This window comes from Crassostrea angulata, chromosome 9, assembly GCF_025612915.1.
Source record: "Crassostrea angulata isolate pt1a10 chromosome 9, ASM2561291v2, whole genome shotgun sequence".
In the NCBI taxonomy this organism is placed as follows: domain Eukaryota; kingdom Metazoa; phylum Mollusca; class Bivalvia; order Ostreida; family Ostreidae; genus Magallana; species Magallana angulata.
The window spans coordinates 22,205,526-22,227,634 of record NC_069119.1 but is presented as its reverse complement, the minus strand read 5'-3'; the positions used below and the strand labels follow the sequence as shown (position 1 = coordinate 22,227,634).

The window sequence follows — 22,109 nt, the reverse complement described above, 5'->3', positions numbered from 1 at the left end:
GTGAATTGTAGAGTTCAGAAATTAGTATATTTTTAAGAAACAAGGTTTAATAAACCAAGATGCTATGATAATCCAAAGAAGAACACAACATTACAGTAAAAATGTAATATCATTCAATTAATTAACGAATTGTTCCAGTCCTCATATAGAAAATGAAGAACAAAAAACAAAATATCGAAGATACTTTAACATTATACATGTATATGATACTATATAGAAGCCTATATAGACATTGTGAAACAAACAAAAATGCAATATATTAAACTAAACGGCTATAAATTAGCCTTCTAATTTTTCATGAATTCTAATATGAATTTAAGTAGACAGCAGCTATTGGACGCTGAAATAGACAGATACTTTACCATTGGTTGTATGTAGTCACATGCTCCACTTACACTGTTATACATATTGTTCAATTCTCTGGCAGTATTTCTTGATTTATTCTATCATTCAACAAAACGGAAAAGATCGTTTATTCTTTATTTAAAACATACCAAACATTTCTCCCTCTTCAGTTTTATAATGCACAACTTGGTGTGCTTATCTGTCGCACAGGGGGTTTCTTAGGATTTTCATGTTTACTATATAGATAGAATAATACCATTATAAACTCAAGGTCGCCACTTTCTAAAGAATTTCATATCATGTTCCATAAAGAAACTATTTCTATTCATTTATATTCAAGATGTATCCCATAACGATGATCTAGTATACAGTACCTGCTTCCTACTCACTACTAGGGCGGCTTCTTTGGGTGCCATGTAGAAGCCACATATATAGAGTCAAGTAGTCTGTAATTGTTTCAGGCTAAATGATTGAAAGCTCGGCTTAGAGCAATGCAATTATAATGCAATTATTCCCTTAGTATTTTTCAAGAGCCTGCAAAGAAAAGGGAGACTTTGCTCTGGTTGTTCTTAGATTTATAAAAAAAAATCAAAAGGAAACCGCTGATCCTTCTTCTGAAGTGTCCCTTTTCTTTTTTTCTTTTTTTTCTTTTTTTCTTTTTTTGACTTTGGTTCAAAAACTACTCTACGTGCCAGCCATGAATTGACTAATGGCATGTTATAGTGAACAGTTTCTTTTATCTATTAACATTAAGGATAATTTTTCTAATAAGAATTGTGAATATGTAAATAATCAACTGCTGAACTTTTAGAACTTATAGCTTGTATCGGTAGCCTTTTTCATCTTATCCATCGCCCTGTGATTTTTCTTCTTTCTCTTTTCTATTCTTTTTTTCATTTGGCGCAAAGTAAGTTAGGTCATAAGCTTTTTAGGAGGTGTTGGTTTAATAAAATGACATGTATTTGTTTTGTTTAGCTTAATTTTTCATAAAAATTCTCAAATATAATATTGAAAATTCCTTTATGATATAAATCAGGTCTCTTGAAGATAAAACAAGTCTTGTCTCATAATCTCAACCATCTACTCACATGGCGGTGTTCCACATTCAGAGTACACATGGCCACACAGTGAGGTAAATATACCGGCACAGCAGGTTAACTTTATTGCTTTTGTTTTGCATCAGAGCAACATCCTTGTATCTGTTGTTTTCGTTGACAGAAAACAGCTGTTTCTACAAAATTGATATTTATACACGCTCATGTTTTGTTACAGCATTCATTTGAGTCATTTCGTATATAAAAAATTTACAAAAGCAATAAATGAAATTTTACTGGAGCATATCGCAGATACCGAGTTAAACGTTAGACTGCATGCGCAGATATGCACAATTAGTATCATTCATTAGATGAAATATTAATTTAGACAGACACTTGTCACAAATAAAGTGAAAAAAGTTGAAAGTAAGCATGAAGTTTGAAATGCACATTTGTTTTATACATAGTGTTGTACCTACTAAATATTCTTATTTTGCCTGTTTGAACCTTTGCGGACAGGCAGCTGGCTCCAATCTCCGTCTCGAGTTGTAGTTCCAAGTTCATTGTTCAGTAGATGACAAACATGTACCGGTATCTTTGGCGTGTCATATGTACAAAAATGAGGTAAACATTGTTTTAATTTCAGTGTATAAACAAGGTTTCAGTCGATAAAAAAGGTTTATCAGTTACTGTAGTAAACTGTAGTTTACGGACAGAAAACGTTAACGACGGTAATCCATTTTTTACATTTGTTTACCATATAGATAACGCGATCGTCTATACTAGCCAGTATGTTTTGGAAGTGTGCACTATTTAGCGATTGCAAAACATAGTTTATCTGATAAATATGATGTCACGATTGAAAACAAACAACTATTATTAAACAACTATGATAGTTAACGAATGTAAACTTAAGTTAACAAATGGGAATCTATATTTTTAGCATAATATATGGTTAACGTTTACAGACAACTAAACCTAGATTAGAAATCGTTAACTAGGGTTTACAACCGTTAGATATGGTTTATCAGCTGTGAAAGCACCGTTCTTTTATTGGAGGATGAATTAAAAAGAGTCCGTTCCTCTTGGCGTGGTTGTTGTACTGATAATTTCATATAGATGTAGATCAACAAGGGAAGAAGTGGCCAGTAAATGTAGCCCAAGGATCAAAATTTAGACATATATGTATATAGTTTTATTTCAACGTGATTGCTAAGAAAAGATATTCTGTGACTACTACTTTATAGGATAGAGCTCTGAGAAAATGGTTACATCGGGCTACAAAGGTTTCCTGGATCTTTACCCTAAGCCGGGACAATAGACGCATGGAATAATGATATAATGTTGTATCGGTTCGAATGTTTTTGAAAGATACGGACTCCGTCGGATACAAAAATATTGTTCGCGCGTGTGTGAGTTCAATACTAGTATTATAAGGAATCGGTAATCTCCTAAAAAATTTATAATTTTCTGCATATATATCGGCTGGAGCTCAGACTTCCTTCCAAGGTTACAGTGACATTTGAGAGATAGACTCTAGCCTACTAATCCAGCCTTTGGAGAATAAGGAACACGGTCCAAATTTAGATTTTTTCAGACATGCATAACATAAAGCCAAAGTGCATCAATTGCATTAAGTCGATTGATTTCTGTGCAAATTGTTAATGGGGTGTAAAAGCAGTTGAGTGAATTGTTTGGAATAATGAAAAATAATCAAGAGGCAATAAAAAACAGCAAAAAGTTAAAAAATAATGAGTACATCCACTGCGCTGAAAACTTTTACTGTTAAACTTTAATGATTATTTTTATTCCTTTTTGTATCAGTACAACATTAATAATACAATTGGATGGATGGAGCAGATATCTTGGATTCAATCTCGTTGAACGCTGCTTTTCAATCGACCGAAACAACTGAATCATTAATTGTTTAAGGTTCCCTTCTCTCGATAGAAGGTCCCCATGTTTTTTTTTTTTTTGAAAATGATAAGAAACCCTAAATAACATCAGTTATTAGGATTGGATGCTGTGTTGTCATTTCATTATGTCACATTGTATTTTTCCATTCGCGATAGAAATACCCAACGAGCGATATTCTGTAAGTAAATGAAAAACGTTTTGAAATCTAAGCGAGAAGCATCCATCGTACAATCCCTGGATTATGTCACTATAATTATGATCTTGCACTACAAATTCGATAGCACTTCACTTTATTAAAACGAAGTCATCAAAACATTGCCGCTCGATTGACTTAAAATCACCAACTCCCAATCAATGTTACCAACGACATTGTTAACAGTCTTCTCATGCATTTTTCTTCAATAGATTTTATCGATATCGATATCTGTAAGGTACCGTTCATTTCCAATTTGACGTACAGGTATAGTATAGTTATAATATGTTATAATATAACTTATACCGACCCCCATCGTAATAAGCAGGTATATAAGAAATAAACAACGGTATTTAGTGAACATGGCGTTATGAATAGCAATTGCTTTGCTGGAATAATCCATAATGCGTTAGAGCAACATTTAATATAGATAGATAGATATTGTATATATATATATATATATATATATATATATATATATATATATATATATATATATATATATATATATATATATATATATATATATATATATCCTTTAGAATCTTTTAGCCACTAGATAGATCTGCGCTCTTCCTAGCTCCTACAAGAAAACATTGATGTGGCCTTAAATTGTTGTTTGGGTTACTATAAGGTTTAAATATTTTAAATGAATGTAATTGAAATGTCCCTTGGAATGATTTTTGATATATTACTTTAATTTTAAAAAAGGCTTAAAGTCATCATAAGAACAACTTAGAATTAATAGAAATAAAATAATACATTGTACAATGGCCTATGCATTGCTGTCATAATTGTTTCGATTAAAAAAAAAAAAGATTATTCTAAAACTAGGAGCCATGCATGTATTCATTGAAATGCTAGTTATAAAATAGTCTTAAAAAAGAAGATGGGGCGAATTTTGCGGGCAAATTACCAACAAAAGAACGAATAATGAACTGAAAATAAAATACATTTACCAGCTAACCTAACATTTCTTTAAAATCCGATATTTTAAAAAATGTTTAGCAAAACATTGACGTTTAATAGTTCAATAAGTTCAATACTTCAAACATATTGATAGAAACTGGTGTATGCAAATCAAAATCTTCTTGATAATTGATTCCATTATTTTTAAACTCAAACCTCTTTATGGTTCTATGTACAATATATACAGATAAAATATACAAGGTACATGTACATATGAAGACCAAGGAAAGGAAATATTTCATAAAACAGACGAAGTATAAGGGACAGACTCACTCATAAACTTTAGATATATAATTATATACAGGTGGTTCAACAATTGCAAATTAAAAGAAATATTTAATACAAGTTTAGCGAATACATTGTAGGATCGGAACAACAAATTTCGAATAAAATAGAAGTTTTTTAATTGTTTGAATATACGAATAACAAGTTTAATGCAACGTTTTAAACGCCATTAATTTTTTTTGTGCGGGAATGCGGATTACAAGATCCAGCAGTCAATTCAGGCCAGGTACCTGATGCTTGTTCTCTATACCTGGTCGCTCGTCAAATGAATGTTTTGAGATTTTTAGCTGAGAGTACATTTACATGAACTAGTACTGGTGTTAGATGGATGTGATTTGAAGAATATGTTCACCAGTGTTCGCAGAAAAATTCGATAAATGGGACGCACAGTTATAAGACATCACATTTTCATGCAATGCTGTTTAAATAATAATATAGCGTCATGACTTGGCTTGACATGGCTTGATACATCTGAGATTTCTTTCTTATTTCCTTTCAAATGCTGGAGTGAAAGAACTACTGCAATCCTCTAATACTTGATAATTTTCTCCCAGGAGGCAAATCCTCCCGATTTTTGGCGTTGGGTGCATTGAAAATAATGTGACCATGCACCAATATAGGGTTAATAGCGAGTCATTCAACAACAATCTCCAAAATAAATTGACAATAGAATAGTGTCTAAAAATTCAATCAGCAAGTTCAGCAAGCAATGAAGGTACTTTGGGAGATAGAGAGAAACGTTCTCTTGATCTTTACTAACAATCCATTCTAAATGTCCTTCTACATCAAAAGCTGTGGCCATTAGCGCCATTCATTTTGAGTGTTATTACATATTCATTTTCTCAGCATCGTCGAAAGGTTTCTAATCATCAAAGCCTACTAAAACTATTGAGCAATGTATTTTTTATGGTTTCTTTGACAATATGCATGCCAGAGAGGCTGTGGATTTGGTGTCTTTAAAGATAGCAAGAATACACTCAGAATTGCCATTTAGAATCACCGTTCGCTATATGTCTTTAAAAAAGATTTATTCACAATTTGCAAGTAAGCTTCAAGGGGTGGGGATGGGGTTCCTTTAATTTGGTGTTTACATTAATTTATAGAATAGACTGACGATAGTCAGACCCATTTTGGTCCGGAATTTGGAGAGAAAGCAGTCTGTAGTCACGGCATCTAGTCACTGTTGCGTCTTGTCTTTAAATATCACAGCCTTCTTGTTTCTCCACAATTTTTTCATAGAAACAGCCAGACTGAAATCTACACGCCCCGTTTATCGATTGGTCGAAATCTACAGCGGCTGTAACTTACAAGACTGAAATCGACACGCCCTGTTTATCGAACCTACAGTGACCTAAGATCTAGAAAAATCACGGACTGCACGAAATAGTCATAATGATGTCAGACTCAAAGTCTCAGAGGAGGCGATTTTGGCTGTTTCTTTTAGCTAACGTACTTATGTACATTAACAGTAATTCAGTGAATTTCACTTACTTTTTATAATCAATTCATCAATTAGTTAAAATTAAGAAAGATGTAAATATAAATAATAAAATGCTTTCTTTGGTGATTCATTCGGGATATGAAGGTGGTGACATTGCAGAAAAAATACATATCCCGCGTTAGCGGGTTATGTACATTTTTTTCTGCAATGATCGGTTATGTATTTTTCTGCAATGTCGCTACCTTCATATCCCGAATGAATCACCAAATAAAGCGTTTTATTGTTTAAACGAATATATAATATATCATATATATATAATTCATATAAATAGATTTTTTATTCCTTAAATAAAGCAAACCCCGCTGGCGCCTCAATTTGGCGTCATTTGAAGTTATGGGTTATATAGTACAAAATCGATACGTATAGTGTTATCACAGGCAAAGACACTGGAAAATGTAAATATTTGTGTATATACACTCTAGAAGGTTTAAATAATAACAATTTTCCTGAGGAAGATACATAAACGGTTAGATGGATAAAAAACAGTTTGTATCCAAGAGTTTGGTTTGCCGTTAATCTCCCATTGAAATACATGATGTAGCTATATATATTTATCTGTCTAATTCCCTCCTACCTGGCCGTATTTTGGGAGGTATCAGTCTCGAATATCTCTTATAAACTTTGCATGTTGCGACTAACACATAGCTGTAGTGTTTGATGTTCTATTTTATCAGCTTCTGTTTTGGCTGATAATACAGTATTTAATGTTAATATCAACTCATTTCTATGTAATTGCTTCAGCTATGTATTTTTACAAGAAAAAATAAAGTGAGTTTAAAAGTTTAGCAATGTCTGTACAATTCTGAATGTTTACCAGTACTGATAAGCAGGCAGTGTAGGTGCTGTTTTAAAAGCAATCTCCTCGATATGAAGATATATAATGAAATCGTATGACGGCCACTTTGTGGGTTCATGATAAAAGATCTGTAGAGTTATTGGTAAAAGGGTCACGTTTATTTTGTAACAGAGAAAAGAAATGAGGCGCCCCCCCCCCCCCCCCCCCCCCAATAGTTAGCATGAATGATATTGTATTTTTATGCCCCAAAAGCATGGAAGATGCATATGTAGATATTCACTTTGTTTAATTTTGTTTGTTATATAAGAAAAGCCGTATAACTGCAGGTTATTATGGAATTCTCCTTAGATGAGATGGCAGCAGTTACTTATTGCAAAATTTATAGATAGTTGTGCAGAATGCGGCCAGTCTTTGCTGTATCCATGATCTATTGGTTAAATATTAAATCTAAGAATTAATATCAAATAAAAAGTTTTAACAATTAAATGTTTTATAATTAATAAATGTACAGAATAATATCATAAAAATTGACATGCCTATATACTTATGATTTTTGGATTTGAAAGTTGATCGGAGTCATTCAATGGGCCATGATCTGTCCGTCGTCCGTTAGTAATTTTATTTTTTAATTCTAGTAAAAAAAAAATTATTGTGTGCCAATCTTGAATATTGATATCAGAATGTATCATCTTAAATTTAGGGCAAGGTAGCCTTTTTTTTTTTTTATTAATTCTGTTTTACTAGGGAATATCTTATCTTAAAATTTGACCCGTAATTTAAGTTTCTTTATAATTTGTAACACTTTCTTTAAAAGTAAAGGGAGCAGTTCGTTCAAAACTGGAAGGTGGGGCTGGGGGGGGGGGGGGGGTAGCAGGCACCTCCTACGATGCAGCGTATCTGTTGCATATCAATTTATATAGATCTGAAGTCATATGCATTAATATATTCATTAACAATTGGAAAGTTTCTCAATGTATTTTCATGGTATTTTTTGTTTCATTTTTTATTTTTAAAATGCATTAAGATGGAATAGCACACCTGGAAAAAGTAACTCAAATTAACAGGAAATTTTTTGATAATGAAAGATATAATGATAAATAAACTGTACAAATGTCAAATAAACGAAACATTTGCAGTTTGGGGATAAAAAATGAATATCTAAAATAATTATTCCAGTAAGTAACAACAATTTTAGCCCCTGCGGAATTCGAACTCGGGATATACGGATCACAAACTTGTCCGACACGTTACATGTTTCAGTCAATAAAATCCTTTTAATAAAACGAAATGTCGTTTCGATCAGCGGTCAGCGATTTTGTGATGATGTGTTATTCCACCTTAAGCCATCTCATACTTTTTGTATCGAAAAATTCATGAAAATTTCACACAACCTGACATACAGACAATATTACTTACTATATAAGTGATGATTTTTCTATGATTCTTATAATGAAAATATTCTTAACTTACCGCTTATATTGAAGATTTTATATAGAAATATAAATTGAAAGAAAAGTAAAGATAATCACATATTGTGTAATTTAAGTATACTTAGTCGCATTTTAATTTTTTTTTCATTATGAACCACGTGGAAGTTGTTCCTTCAAATTATTTAAAAATCTCTATGTTGCGATAGTTTTGTAAAACATTTCGTTGCAATTAACAAATTAGTTTTTAAAACACAATACAACCTTCCCAGCCTATGATATTTTTAATGGAGCCTTTTTATGTTTAAAAATGTGTAAATTTTACTGGAAACTTTTAGTCTGTTATCTAAGGTTTTCACTTTTATAATCTACTTTCGATTTAGAAAAACGCGCCCCGTTACAAATTTTAAAGTAAACAGTGGGAGACAAAAGCGGCTCAGTCCTTTCTCGGGGCTATAAAGCTTCGAGCCTTGTCCACTGGAACACATGGTCTTATTTTTCAGCAGGTCTGTTTGTTCGATGATATCAGCACTGTTCTGATTTGTATTTGCGAACGAATTGTATTCAAAGTTTACACGTGTTGAGGTGTTACACAGGCCTCTGAATTTCTTCTATCAATAAGCTTTTTTAAAATCTATCTGAAGAGAGAGATAAATGTACGTGTTCCCTTTCTGTGTATCTATAGATAGATAGGGTACAGTATATATTTCTCTCCTCCCACACATTTAACAGTTAATTGATAGAAATGAAGAGGCCTGTGGGTGTTGTTACTCATTACACCTTTTTCATTAAATTTTTTTTAAAAAGTTCAAAATTATTTATGTTTTTATTATAATTTTTACGTAGTTATAATTTTTACAGTGTTGTGTTCATGTTGATGAGGAACAAACAATGGCAACAATATCAAGGACAGTTGCTTCCCCGTTGACAGAAAAGGTACATATTTTTACACTATTTTATATATCAAAAATTAGATTTTGATGTCAAATTGAGAACTGGTCTGTTAGATTTATGTAGTTAGTACACCATTAACAGTATATGTCACAAAATGATGATTCTACACCTCATTCAAGTCATTGGCAAATACTTAAAATATCTCTTATGACCACTACCCAAACATGGATATGACCAGAATGATGAATAATGCTAATATATAATTTTTTCAATAAAAAACTTTTTCAACAATAAGATTTGATAGCAATCATGCACTTCTTTTCAGAGATTTCTTACAGAATGAGATCAGGAAACTAGTACATGTATCAGAAAATAATTTTTTTGATATTAATTGATCGTTTTGAATGTCTGATTTCAAAAAATCAGTTTAATAATGTAAGAAAATGGAATTTATAATATCACAAAAAAGTTTTTTGAATTGAATTTTGATATCAGAAAATGGCTGTTAATTTTAAGCTCACCTAAAACGAAGGTTCAAGTGAGCCTTTTCTGATCAGCTGTTGTCCGTCGTCCGTCTGCCTGTTTGTCTGTAAACTTTTCACATTTTTGATTTTTTAAAACCTCTGGGCCAAAACCTCTGAGCCAAATTTAACCAAACTTGGTACAAAGCATTCTTATTAAAAGGGGGTTTAAAATTTTTAAAATAAATGGTTAAACCTTTTTTAAGGGGGAGATAATTGCAAAACAGTGAATATAGGGTGTATGTCTTTAAAAATCTTCTTCTCAAGAACCACTGCACCAGAAATGCCAATTTTTACACAAAAGCTTGTATATATATTCAATTCATTTATTGACAATTATCATGCGGGCGTACAGTCATGAACATGAGTTACATAAAACAAAACATTAAACATAAGCTTAAAAGAGCTAAACATTAGCTTATAAATCTACAAAGAACAAAACATTGGGTGAAGAAAACTTGTAAGCTTGTGCAAAGACTATCATTGGTATTCATTAAATTGTGTAAAGGTTCATTGTTGACTTTCCTTTCTAGCGTTGAAACAATTTCTTTTAGTAAATAACATATCTGATATATTTAGTGAAGATTCTATATATATATATATAGTGAAGATTCTAAATTGTAAAAATCGTGATCCCTGGACCAAAACTAGGGCCTAAGGTGACAAGTTAAACATAGAAAAATGCAGGAAAAGGTTTTAAAAATCTTCTCAAGAACCATCGCATCAGAAATGTCAATATTTATACAAAAGCTTGCATGTATAAATAGTGAAGATTCTAAATTGTAAAAATTGGGACCCCATACCAAAACTGGGGCCCCAGGCAGGGTTCAAAGTTTAACATAGAAATACATTATAGGAACAAGTGAAAAGCTGTCAAGGTGACAGCAAACCATGTTTTCTTGCTAGTCACACCTCTGATATATGTACAATTGGTCTGCAAAAGAACAACTTCCTATCTTGAAAACTGTAGGAGGAGTTTTCCGTACAATGAGGGTACCCTTTTTGGCACCCGCCCACTATTTTCACCATTTTAATAACCAGATTTTTCTGCTTGAAAACCCAGTTAAAATTTTTTAAAATCATCTTATCAAAAACAACTGCACCAGAAATCAGGAATGCCAATATATAAAAAAAAAAACTTGTATGTAGTAATAATTCTAAATTGTAAAAATCTTAACCCCCGGACAAAAAATGGGGGCCCAGGCGGGGTTCAAAGTTTAACATATATAGGAAACATATTAAAAAATCTCCTTCTTATGAACTACAATGCAACAGTTTGGGATATTATTATGCCTTAACATCCTTGGCAATTGTAGATTCTAAAATGTTTAAATTGTGACCCCAAAACTAATACTGGGGCACCAAGAGGGGTTCAAGTTTAACATAGAAATGTGTAGAAAGCATTTTTTAAAATCTTCTTCTTGAGAAGTGCAATGTTACAGTTTGTGAGTTTTATACTGTGTAAGGATCCTCAAATAGTGTAGATTCTAAATTATAAAAGATGTGACCCCCAGACAAACACTTGCGCCCCAGGAGGGGTTCAAAGTTTAACATAGGGAAAGTATTTAAAGATCTTCTCAAGAACCTCAATGCTACACTTTGTGGGATTATTCAAGCATCCTCATATTGTGAAGATTCTAAATTGTGGAAACCGTGACACCCAGACTAATACTGGAGCCCCAGGTGGGGTTCAAAGGTTAATATAGAAATATATAGGGAACATGTTTGAAAATCTTCTCAAGAACTGCAGTGCAGCAGTTTTGACGGATTACTATCGAGCATCCATGGCTATTGAACATTCTAAATTTTGGTAAAATTGTAACCCCTAGACTAATACTGGGGCCCCAAAAGGGGTTCAAAGTTAGAAATAAAAGTATAATTAGGAAAAATGTTAAAAAATCTTCTTCTCGAGAACTACAATGCCAAAATTCGTGGGATTACTCTGCATGCATCTTTGGATAATGTAGATTCAATATTTTTAAAATAGTGTCCCCTGGAATAATACTTACGATACATGTGATAAGTTGAAGACCACAAAACTGTACCACAAACTGGAATTTGGATGAAATTACTGTACACTGTCCATCAAAAAACAGTACAAAAAACGGTACCAAATATCACTTAAATCCTTATTTAAATGTTGAAATAGTTTTCTATGCCTGTTATACATGTAATCACAATTTTTTCACAAATCATATGAATTGAGCAAGTTTAGATGAGATAGTTTGTTTACCAACTTTATATAGTATAACGTGAGAGTTGATGTCTCCAATTTACGTCTTGTTCATGAATATTTACTGATATATACACCAGCAATGTAAATAACAGCATTAAATGCAACCTAACATAAATCCTTTATTCCAGCATAAGCATGATAATAAACATGTATATTCATGGAACACATTACGTATGGAGAGCTGGTTTAGATTGATGTATATTTCTAAAGTTGGCAATTCAGCAAAAAGATTTTAGATCAAGTAACGAAATATTTTAAAACAGTTATAATTAAATTCCCCTTTTAAAACAAAGCTACCCAAAGGGGCATTTTGATAGGGATGATTAACCCAAATGGCAATTAACTTTTCACATCTTCACACGCAACTAGTTTACAGTTTGCACCACACAAGTATGGGTAGGTCATGTGTCAGACACAGGTGATGTTTTCCAGTGTCTCACGAGTGAGGATGAGAGGAAAATGGTTGCATTTAGCGAGAAATTCAAAATACTGAACAAATTTTTTATACTCCATGAATTTTGGTGTGCCTGCGGTACATCGTGAATAGGGTTGAAAAAAAAGGGTACATTTTGTTTAACACCAGTGCATATCACATCTATGCAGGACCCCAGATGGGTTCAAAGTTTAACATAGAAGTATATAATATGGAAAATGTTTAAAAATCTTTTTGAGAACTACAGTGCGGGTTCAGTTTGTCAGATTACTTCATAAACATTCTCATATAGTGTAAATTCCAAATTATAAAAGCTCGATCTATTACTGGGGCCCCAGAAGGGATTCAAAGTTTAACATAGAAATAGCATAATCATATGCTACGAAATAGAAACAAGGAACTGTTGTTCAGGTGAGCGATGTGTCCAATATTGCATGTGCCTCTTGTTTATAAAGAAAATTCAAATTTCTGCTTTATTTATATTATTTTTATTATATTTATATACTTTTACTAATACACTACTGTGTACATGTATATTCAACTGATTTTTAAAAAGCAAATGGTGATGGGATTGAAAAATCATTACAATCAGAAAGAGGAAAGGTTGTCTCAGCTTAAAGTTCAAGTGGAAATTGTTCAGTCAACCATACAGAAAAGGTACTTACATGTATTTGGAAAAATTACAGACATACTGAAAAAAATATTAAAAATCCTTGAACTTTAGATAACAATTGAAATCAGTTTTTCATACACTAACATGTGACATGAAGGTGAACATGATGTGAAGAGACCTTTGGTTAATCTTGCATATGCTTATGGATCATGGCAAACTCAAATTCCCTGGTTTAAATAATAATTAATAATTTTATGTTTATAACTCTTGCTCTTTATGATTGGGTTATTCTCACTTTGCGATGGGAATTTTCACCAATCAGATGAATGTTACAATGTAACGCATACTTACAAATGAATGTTACAATGTAACGCAAAGCATTGTCCTTATTTTGAACACCCAATTGCAAAATCATGAAGATTTGTTCACTCACTAGTGGATTGAAAATGAGATTTTATGAAGCTAAGGATCAACAAGCTTGTGCATGGTCAGTACGTGTATGCAACACTGACCATTAGTTTTTTACATGGTAGATAGCTATAGGTGAATTAATAAAAGTTGTTTCAGACTTTACAATATACTAATCAATTATATAGTTCCAAGTGTATTCATGACTCATGCTGAAAATTCGAAGTTTTGTACCGTTTAAAAGTCTACTCAATTTATTACATACATTTTAACATGGAACAGGTTTCAGTACTTGCATTTGAAAGACAAGGAGAATACCTCAATAAAGCCCATTGTAAGCTCTAGGGACTGGGAGCAGTTCACCTACTTCAGCCAGCAACTGACCCAGTTGTCGAACAATCTCAGGGGTCTGGTCTCTGATGAAGGTCAAGAGCAGCGGTGAGTTCTATAGCAGCATTGTTAGCTATTTGTATCTAATGTATTTGTCAAATAGCAATGTATGAAAGCTTATACTGTATACAACATATGCTACACTGAGCTAATGTGTGTTATAAGGAAATGAATATAACATCATGCACAATCAAAATGGTAGAGGATTCTTTGTATTGGTAGTCTGGATCAGAATAATGAAGCAGTCACTTGTTTTAAAAGAATATAGTGCAGTATGAAACAATAACAAATAGCCGTATAGCATCTGATGTCTTGAGCCTCTGGCTTGTGAATCCTGCACAAATCCACCAGCCCGAGATATTGGGAACTCTGGTTATGACACTTTTACTACACTGTTAATTTAAAGCAAATATTTTTAAAATTAAAAATACATGTATTCTCTATCCTACATTTGTAAATTTATGTAATGAAACTATTATCTGAGCATCTACATTTTAGATGGCCCCAATCAACACTTAAAAACTATTCACAGGAGACTGTGTACATATTGCCATAAACATCTCAAAAGACAATTTGCAAATGTCTGGTACTGGCTGATAGTGCTGAATTAATTAAATGGTAAAACAAAAATGATTTGCTTATGGTCACATTCTCAATTAATGTCAAGAATAAAATCACCATCTCATGAATTGTTCATAAAGGGCATGTTTGATGGCTGGATATTAATTACCAGACCTTCCTCAATTAATTAGAATTTCCAGGAAGTGCTTCTCCCTTGCTTCTTTATTAATTGAACAAATAGATTTCTGATTGCATCTTTCTGATGAGACATGTGCATCGGGATATAAAATGTGTATATTGGTTTATTGTGAATGCATCTGACTGCTCTATTTTACTCAAGAGGGTGAATCTAAATAAACATAAAATATCCTATTTGCAGAGTGTATAAAATTTTTATACATTCATCATCTGAAAATTAATGCATCTATAATTAATATATTTTAATTAAAGCGATCAATATTGGAAGTTTAAGGAAGGAGTCTTCTCGTTATCAAACATACTTCTTATAAAAAGAAATTCATGAAATTTTGACACAGTCAAACAGATCATATAAACAAATGATTCTATCAGTTAATTCAAATTTGATCTCCCTGTTTTTGCATAACGGTCAGGTCAAGGTCACTACCTTTTTCCTCAACTTAAAGGATGATAAAAATAAATGTAGTTCTTTGCAGTTATGTAGACATCTGTTTAAAATATGAAGATTCTATTCTTCACTGAAATGATAGAGTATCAGAATGTCTATCAGCTTATACTACTAAATTGGAATAAACATTGAAACTAAAATTGATATTGCTTAGCCCGCATTTCCTCTAATTTTCATAAATTTTGATTTTGATTATTGTTTTATGCTTCCAATATTAAAATATTTCAGATTTTAAAGTATTATGAAGACTTAATATATAGATATAAATTGACAGAAAAGCTAATATATTGACCATTTAATAAGAGAGGAAAACTGATTTTGGTGATTTTTTCACTTTACAAAGCCTATAAAAATGTAATTTGACAGGCAAATCATATTTTAAAAACCTATTCAGAAACCCAATTATCATATTATTAGTTCACAGTAGTTAAAAAATCCAACATTAATGTTATTGTTTAAAAAATGCTAAAACAGACTCATTTATCTACAGCAATTCTGACTGCCAAACGTGGAATTTTCCTACGCCAATTTTACGCCAAATATATAGTCCTTGTTAGGTTATAAAAAATGATTACTATTTCTATGCCAAATTGTATGATAGTAAAAAAGAAAGAAAAATATACTATTTTAATTTCCTTTCATCTTGATTTAATTATCAATTAATCAAGTTAACGTTTGACAAGGCAAAAAAAAAAAGAAAAGACTACTTCCTTATGATTTTTTTTTATTAATAACTTTATTTTTATGTTGAAGTGTAATTTTGAAGCGATTTCCTTACAAAAGCTAATGTAAAGAACTTATAATGCAGACCCTAAGACTTTTTTTTTTCCAAATTGATTTATGAAACATTCATTACAAATACTCTTTATTGCTGGTAGTAGCTAAAATATTGCTCAAAATACAAAGTAGCTAGAGCAGCCACTACATGCAGCAAGTCAGTAAGTACTGATGGTGTTTCCCAGCAACATGTTGCATCACAAGAAATTAATGCATGCAGTGTTGGTGATTGAGACTTCATTTGAAGAATTTCACTGCATCTCACCAACTTCCCTGGTCTGTGTAATTGAATTCACAAAGGGAATAGCTAGGGTCTATCATCTTTAAGTGTGTGATGCCTTTTGAGTGAACATGGAAACACAAAAATTCTTTGCTGTCTGTTCAGTTTTCAAAGTCCTTCAGTAAATTCTATTTGTATAAAAAAAAAAAGAATATCATTTAGCTGACTTAACATAATAATCACAAGATTCCATGGAACATAAATTCACTTACATTGAAATCTAAAGAGGAACTTCAATAATTTTGTAATGTTGAATGTACAAAATCAATGCCAAGATGATGAAAAATATTGAACTTATTTATCATTTAACAAACAGTGTTATTCTCTCCTACGCAAGATGACAAATGCATACGGAGTAAATTTCAAAGGATGAGATAAAAATTGATTGCATGTGGAAGGGATTAATGAAACTTGTCATGAAAATGCAGTGTTACGGAGTCTGGGAGATACCTGTGTGTGGCAGATTGAAGAACTCTATAATCAGAAAATAACCTAAATGTCGAAGTCACTGCATGAGACTCTTTGGAGCAGAATGGGCATGGCTGTCCTTTTTTATCTGAACAGCATTTGAGTTGCCAGAAATTCAATTTACTTTAAAGTAATCATAATTGGATTGATGTCCTGGCAAAATAAAATGTCACAGTTTTGAAGTGAAATATGGTACAAGTTAAGATCCTTTAATTCTAACTGTGTTTCGCAATGGTAGCATTGTGCTCTTTATCATGTCAACACCATTCAGACTCATGCTGTCTGCTGATTTATTCAAACATCTAAAACTCTCACAAATTTTCTCTTTATCCAAACATCCAAACTCTCACAACTTTCCCCTCTCCTTATTTATTTTTCTGATAGCTTGGGTGCAGTCCAAGTGCTGGGAAGGCAATGACATACATGTACTGTCATAAACAGTAGAAGTCACAGGGTGTCAAGATCCTAAGAACATTTGATATGGGATGTATTAGCAATTATCGAAAGTCTTGCATGACGCAGTTTCAAAGGTCGCAAATCCTTTGACTTTTTGCTACAAATAATGCACGTCGCCTTAGTTTTTTCAACAGAAATAACAGGAAGAATGATGTTTGTAGATGAAGAAGGATTTTTACGAGGCGTTCGAAAACTATAATCATCATTCACCATACATACAACTGAACTCTTTTCTGTATTAACAGCTGCATCCTTTGTATAAAGGGACTTACCTGATGCCTGGGATGAAAAGAGGACAGATTTCAAACTTTAACTAACCCACCCCCATTTTTTTGTAATCTATAAACCTTCCTCCTGCATTTTTGGCATAAAATGTCACCAATGCACACATTCTTTGCAAAGAATGAACTGTATCACTTTTCAGTACTTCTCTCACAATTGTATTTTCTGGAAAAGCAGATGCAATAGTATTTGTTCGGCATGATTTTTTACGTGGCACCTGTTGGTATAGATCCGGTTGATTGCTTTTACAAGTTAAGTATATACTATTTCCATCGATATCTCAAAGAGCAAATGTGCATTTAAAGAAGATCAATATTAAATATATACAAAAAGTACAATTCTGCCTGATAAAGAAAGGTGTTTATAAATGCTGTTAATTTTAAAAAAGAAAATGTATGCCCACAGATGGAATCGAACCAGGGCACAAAAAACATTACGAGTTACATAGGTAGCGGTTTAACCTACTGAGCTATCCAGAACTTGCACTCTTCACTGTAAATAAAGACAACTATGAAAGAAATCAGTTTCCGAAATTTTTGTAGGTTTTTTGCAAAATCTGATTCCAGGGCCTGGGTGCCCCTACAGTTTTTTTTATCTTAACTCATTCTTTTCAACAAAACCTATCAAAATGTATTAAATTTTTTAGGGGGATGACTGGTCCCAAAGGATAACTATACAAAAAATCATGCAGAAATATACCATTTTACTGACAAAATGCTGTTTTCGCAAACTTTGATGATTAGTTATAAAATTGCAAGAGCAATATGATACGTTCAAAATGCAAATTCGAAAAATTTAGAAACATGTACAGTAGAAAATAACCAAAAAACTTTGATTTTCAAAATTGATTTTTTACTGGAAATCCATCTCCCCTATAGGTCAATTCAATTTTTATTCGCAATAGATCCTTTGTTTTAATTTTATTTTTAGGGAATTTGGGAATGTTAAGTTGAATGAAATCAAGGCATTAGATCTGAAATTAGTTTTTGAAGAAATAATTTAATATTAGAATAGTATGAAACAGAACATCATACATAGATAGAAAAAAGGAAACATTGTTCAGGGCTGAGTTTCACACACTGTACAGGAATTTAGGTAAGAAGACTGTCTCTCTCCCAACACAAATATCAGCAACGTGATTCTGATTCAATAACACCCCCCCCCCCCCCCCAAAAAAAAAATGAATGTGAAAACATTTATCAGGAATTCTACATACCAAAGTGCTCTTTGCCTAGCTAGAAAAGAACACTTGAAGAGCCTCGAGCAGATATTACTGTAGTAAAATTAAATATATTAATACAAAACAGACATAAAAATAGGAGAAGCAGCACATTAAATCAGCCGAACTGATGAAATACTCAGACCTCTTTCAATAAGCTCTTTTATCTACAAGCTTAATTTCCATGATATTTTGTTTCTCAAAAATAATCTGGGATATTTCTTGCTTAGTTTTTTCCTAATTTTTATCTTAAAAGCTGCATGATTGCCCATTCTTAAGTCAACTTAATTGGAAAAGATTTGACATATTTTTTCTCATAATGAGGTACTGCAAATCTATAATGTAAAAAAGATTTATGTTATAACAATATGTAATTCTGTGACCTTGAAGAAAATGATATTAGCTTAAATTTACTCAAATCTTGATTTAAGATTAATTGTTCATAAATGATTATTCATTGTAACATTTGCTTCTTTGATTGACAGATAATATAAATTGGTTAAAATGTTTTAATTCACAATTGTTATATAAATTTTGTCAAGGAACCAAGGATGTTACATAGCCTGCTTTTAAAACCCTGGAGAGATTATTATAATAAGTAATTTATGGCGGTGACATAGCAATAGGTTAACAAATACATGAAATGCTTCTTTGGAGGGAATAAGCTTTTCCCAAGCATCAGCTATGATTAGCTTTGCCACATTACAAGGGGAGCTGATTTATGATATGATGCAATGATGACCGTAGGGAGACACCCATGGGAGGAGGACATGTCTGGCAAGCCACAGAAGCATGCAAGTACAAAGGACCTGCTGGGAGCAGAGGACCCGGCTACCAAGAGTGTTAATTTACAGGGAATCATCTAGACACTGGTGATCTGTTCACCACTCAGTCAAAGTTCTAAAGTTCTAAAGCAAGTTAGAAGGATTAGTAAGAATTTAGATTTAAATATTAATATGCAGGTTTCCCGCATTTTTACGATCAATTAAGTTGCAGACATTTCCACTTGTTTCTAAGGATTATCCCTGATTATTTTAAACTAGTTACTCCATCTTGTTCTGGCATATGTCAGGTTTTGTGATCCATTGTGAAAAGTATGACCTTGACTTTATGTTTGATCAAAGAAAGAAAAAATAACTCTGCTTCATAAACAAACATTGAGGTCAAGTGATCTGAACAAGTCTGAAAATTGAAATGAATCAGAATTTAGGCAATATCAACACAAACATCATTAACCATTGAGAACCCAGAATGAGAAATGCCTACACAATGGGAATATTATCTTGCCTGTTGTAATTACAATTCATGTCTCATGGCCATTTTAAATAAGGGATTCTCTGTAGATATACAATAAAAAGATTGTGAAGTTGGCAAAACATGATGAAATACTTAACAATAGCAATAGCCCTTGAAGTGGTACATGTACATGTATGTGTACTTTTCTGAATCTTTAAATCTTGTTTCTGACAGAGAGTGCAAAAAAGACCATAACATCATTAATAGCCTTGTATAAATTGAAACTTCAGATTCATAGGACAAAGGCTCTGTAAATTCCTTATTAAACACGTGGAACTTTAAATATCCATGTAAAATCAGTAAAACTGGTCCCATCACAGATTCGTAAGTCTTGCTTTTATATTTTCATAGCTTGACACAAAATTTAATGAGATTGTTAGAAATATTAGCTTTTGTGTTCTTTATATTTTGTTACAGTAAAGTATTTTTTTTTTAAAATCTATATTTGAGTTATTGTTCAATTTATTTATATCAAAATATTATGCAATTATCTTTTGCATTAATTTAAGTTTGAATTGAGATCTTTACGTGTTAATGAAATTTTTTTCTTGTATCATCTGTAATGTTTGTTTGCCAAGTTCATCCTGATTGTTTAGATGCCAAGCTGATGATATCATAAAAGTGAAAAGTTTTGAAATAAAGAAAAGCTTTTAACATTTGATCTATTTTAAAGACAATATGGATTGAAAAAATTTCTTTTTGACCTTGAACTTCACAACTGAAATCCAAAGGAACGTGCAATCATGTGGACTTTAATACAAGGAGCAATAAATATGTTTAAAAGAATCTAAATGCAAGCTTTAGTTAAGAAAAAACTGTATGAAATTAATATTCTATTTCTTTTAGAATGCAGATGAACTAAATTTTAAGCAGCGGTGTGCAGATACATCAACAAGTGTTCAATTAATACAAAGACATAAATGTTCAACTGCTAATGCTTGTGTGCATATGCTCTCAGAGGGATTTCAAATAGATTGGATTTAAGCATCAACTATTATTGGATCTGTATATTGACAATGCATGACTCATTTTACACATCAGAGACACTTGGAAATATTGTTTAACATTTTTTTTGAATGGCATACTAAAGTACGTCTAACTTGTGTGGGCGTGTCATACTAAGGCTGGAATTCTGTTTGTTTTGTAATATTGGCATAAAATGTGTTTGATGTAAAAAATGAAATTAAGTTAAGGAAAAACTTATTATAAAAAAGACAATGGGTTCCCTCTCTGCAGGAGATCGTGCACCTGCAAGCCTATAGATGTTGTTTTATTTCCTCTGTGTTCTGTCTTTCATTTTTGTTAACCGTGTTAATTAACAAAACAAGTACAGATCGAAGTACTATAGTACTTACGAACACCTCAAGATAAACCTGTAACTAAGCAGTTTGAGCCTGTTTAAGCTGTTACTTTGTCATGCTGGGTCAAGAAATATAACCACGGCCATACAAGCATTGCTATTCCTTATTGTTAATAATTTCTCAATTTAGTCAGCCACAACACTTATCTATTTTATACAAATGAAAAGGCCATTTACAACACTTCTATTTTTCCTTCTTAATCTTATCTACTTTAATCATACTTTTTGTTTTCTTCTATATTAAAAGCTATGTAATGATAACATACATATCAAATATGGCCAATGTTTTTCAAGAAATAAACAGCAATTTAAAAAGTTCATCAGGATATGAAATTGGTTGGTCACATGATCAATTCCTGTGAAGCCCATAGGGCTTCTCAATAGATTTGATCACGTACCAACCAACTTCATATCCCAGTGAACTTTTTAACATTGCTATATATTACTTATATTTATGTTTGAAAAAGACAAATTGTTCAGAACAGTTAAAATTACTGAGATTTTATGTTTACAATAATCCTAGCGACAAGCTATAAGCGCGTGCCATGATCATTGTGACATCATGAAAAAGTTCATACAGAATTGAACGTTTTCACTACTCTATAGGTTCATATAAGGAAATATATTTGCAAATGTAAATATAAAATTTTAAAATCGAATAATATCTAATTTCTGGTATCCTTTTTGAAAAGGGGGAAGGGTTACATAATGAAACAGTGTGTCCACTGGTGGACATTGAAGCATGTTGTATTTTTGACAATCATAAACAAAATCCCACATAGACTTGTAGTGAAAAATTGTG

General features: G+C 32.1%; 1 protein-coding gene and 1 long non-coding RNA gene across 3 annotated transcripts in view; one reads left to right on the top strand and one right to left on the bottom strand.

Moving 5' to 3' along the window:
- Nucleotides 1-22,109, top strand: part of LOC128163193 (uncharacterized) — a 52,362-nt gene that overhangs the window by 25,146 nt on the left and 5,107 nt on the right. Inside the window, exons 1-4 of one of the 2 annotated variants that reach the window (XM_052826721.1) lie at nt 8,715-8,973; nt 9,329-9,403; nt 13,108-13,208; nt 13,855-14,010. In XM_052826721.1, coding sequence (XP_052682681.1) covers nt 9,359-9,403; nt 13,108-13,208; nt 13,855-14,010 — 302 coding nt within the window. In that variant the 5' untranslated portion in view covers nt 8,715-8,973; nt 9,329-9,358. Of the gene's footprint in view, nt 1-8,714; nt 8,974-9,328; nt 9,404-13,107; nt 13,209-13,854; nt 14,011-22,109 lie in introns of those variants that run through there. The other variant, XM_052826722.1, reaches the window with a different exon arrangement.
- On the bottom strand, nt 334-3,179 carry LOC128163194 (uncharacterized). The gene is made up of 3 exons (XR_008240772.1): nt 1,859-3,179; nt 1,434-1,576; nt 334-879 (listed from the first exon to the last, which is right to left on the bottom strand). It is a non-coding gene; the product is annotated as an uncharacterized LOC128163194 (long non-coding RNA).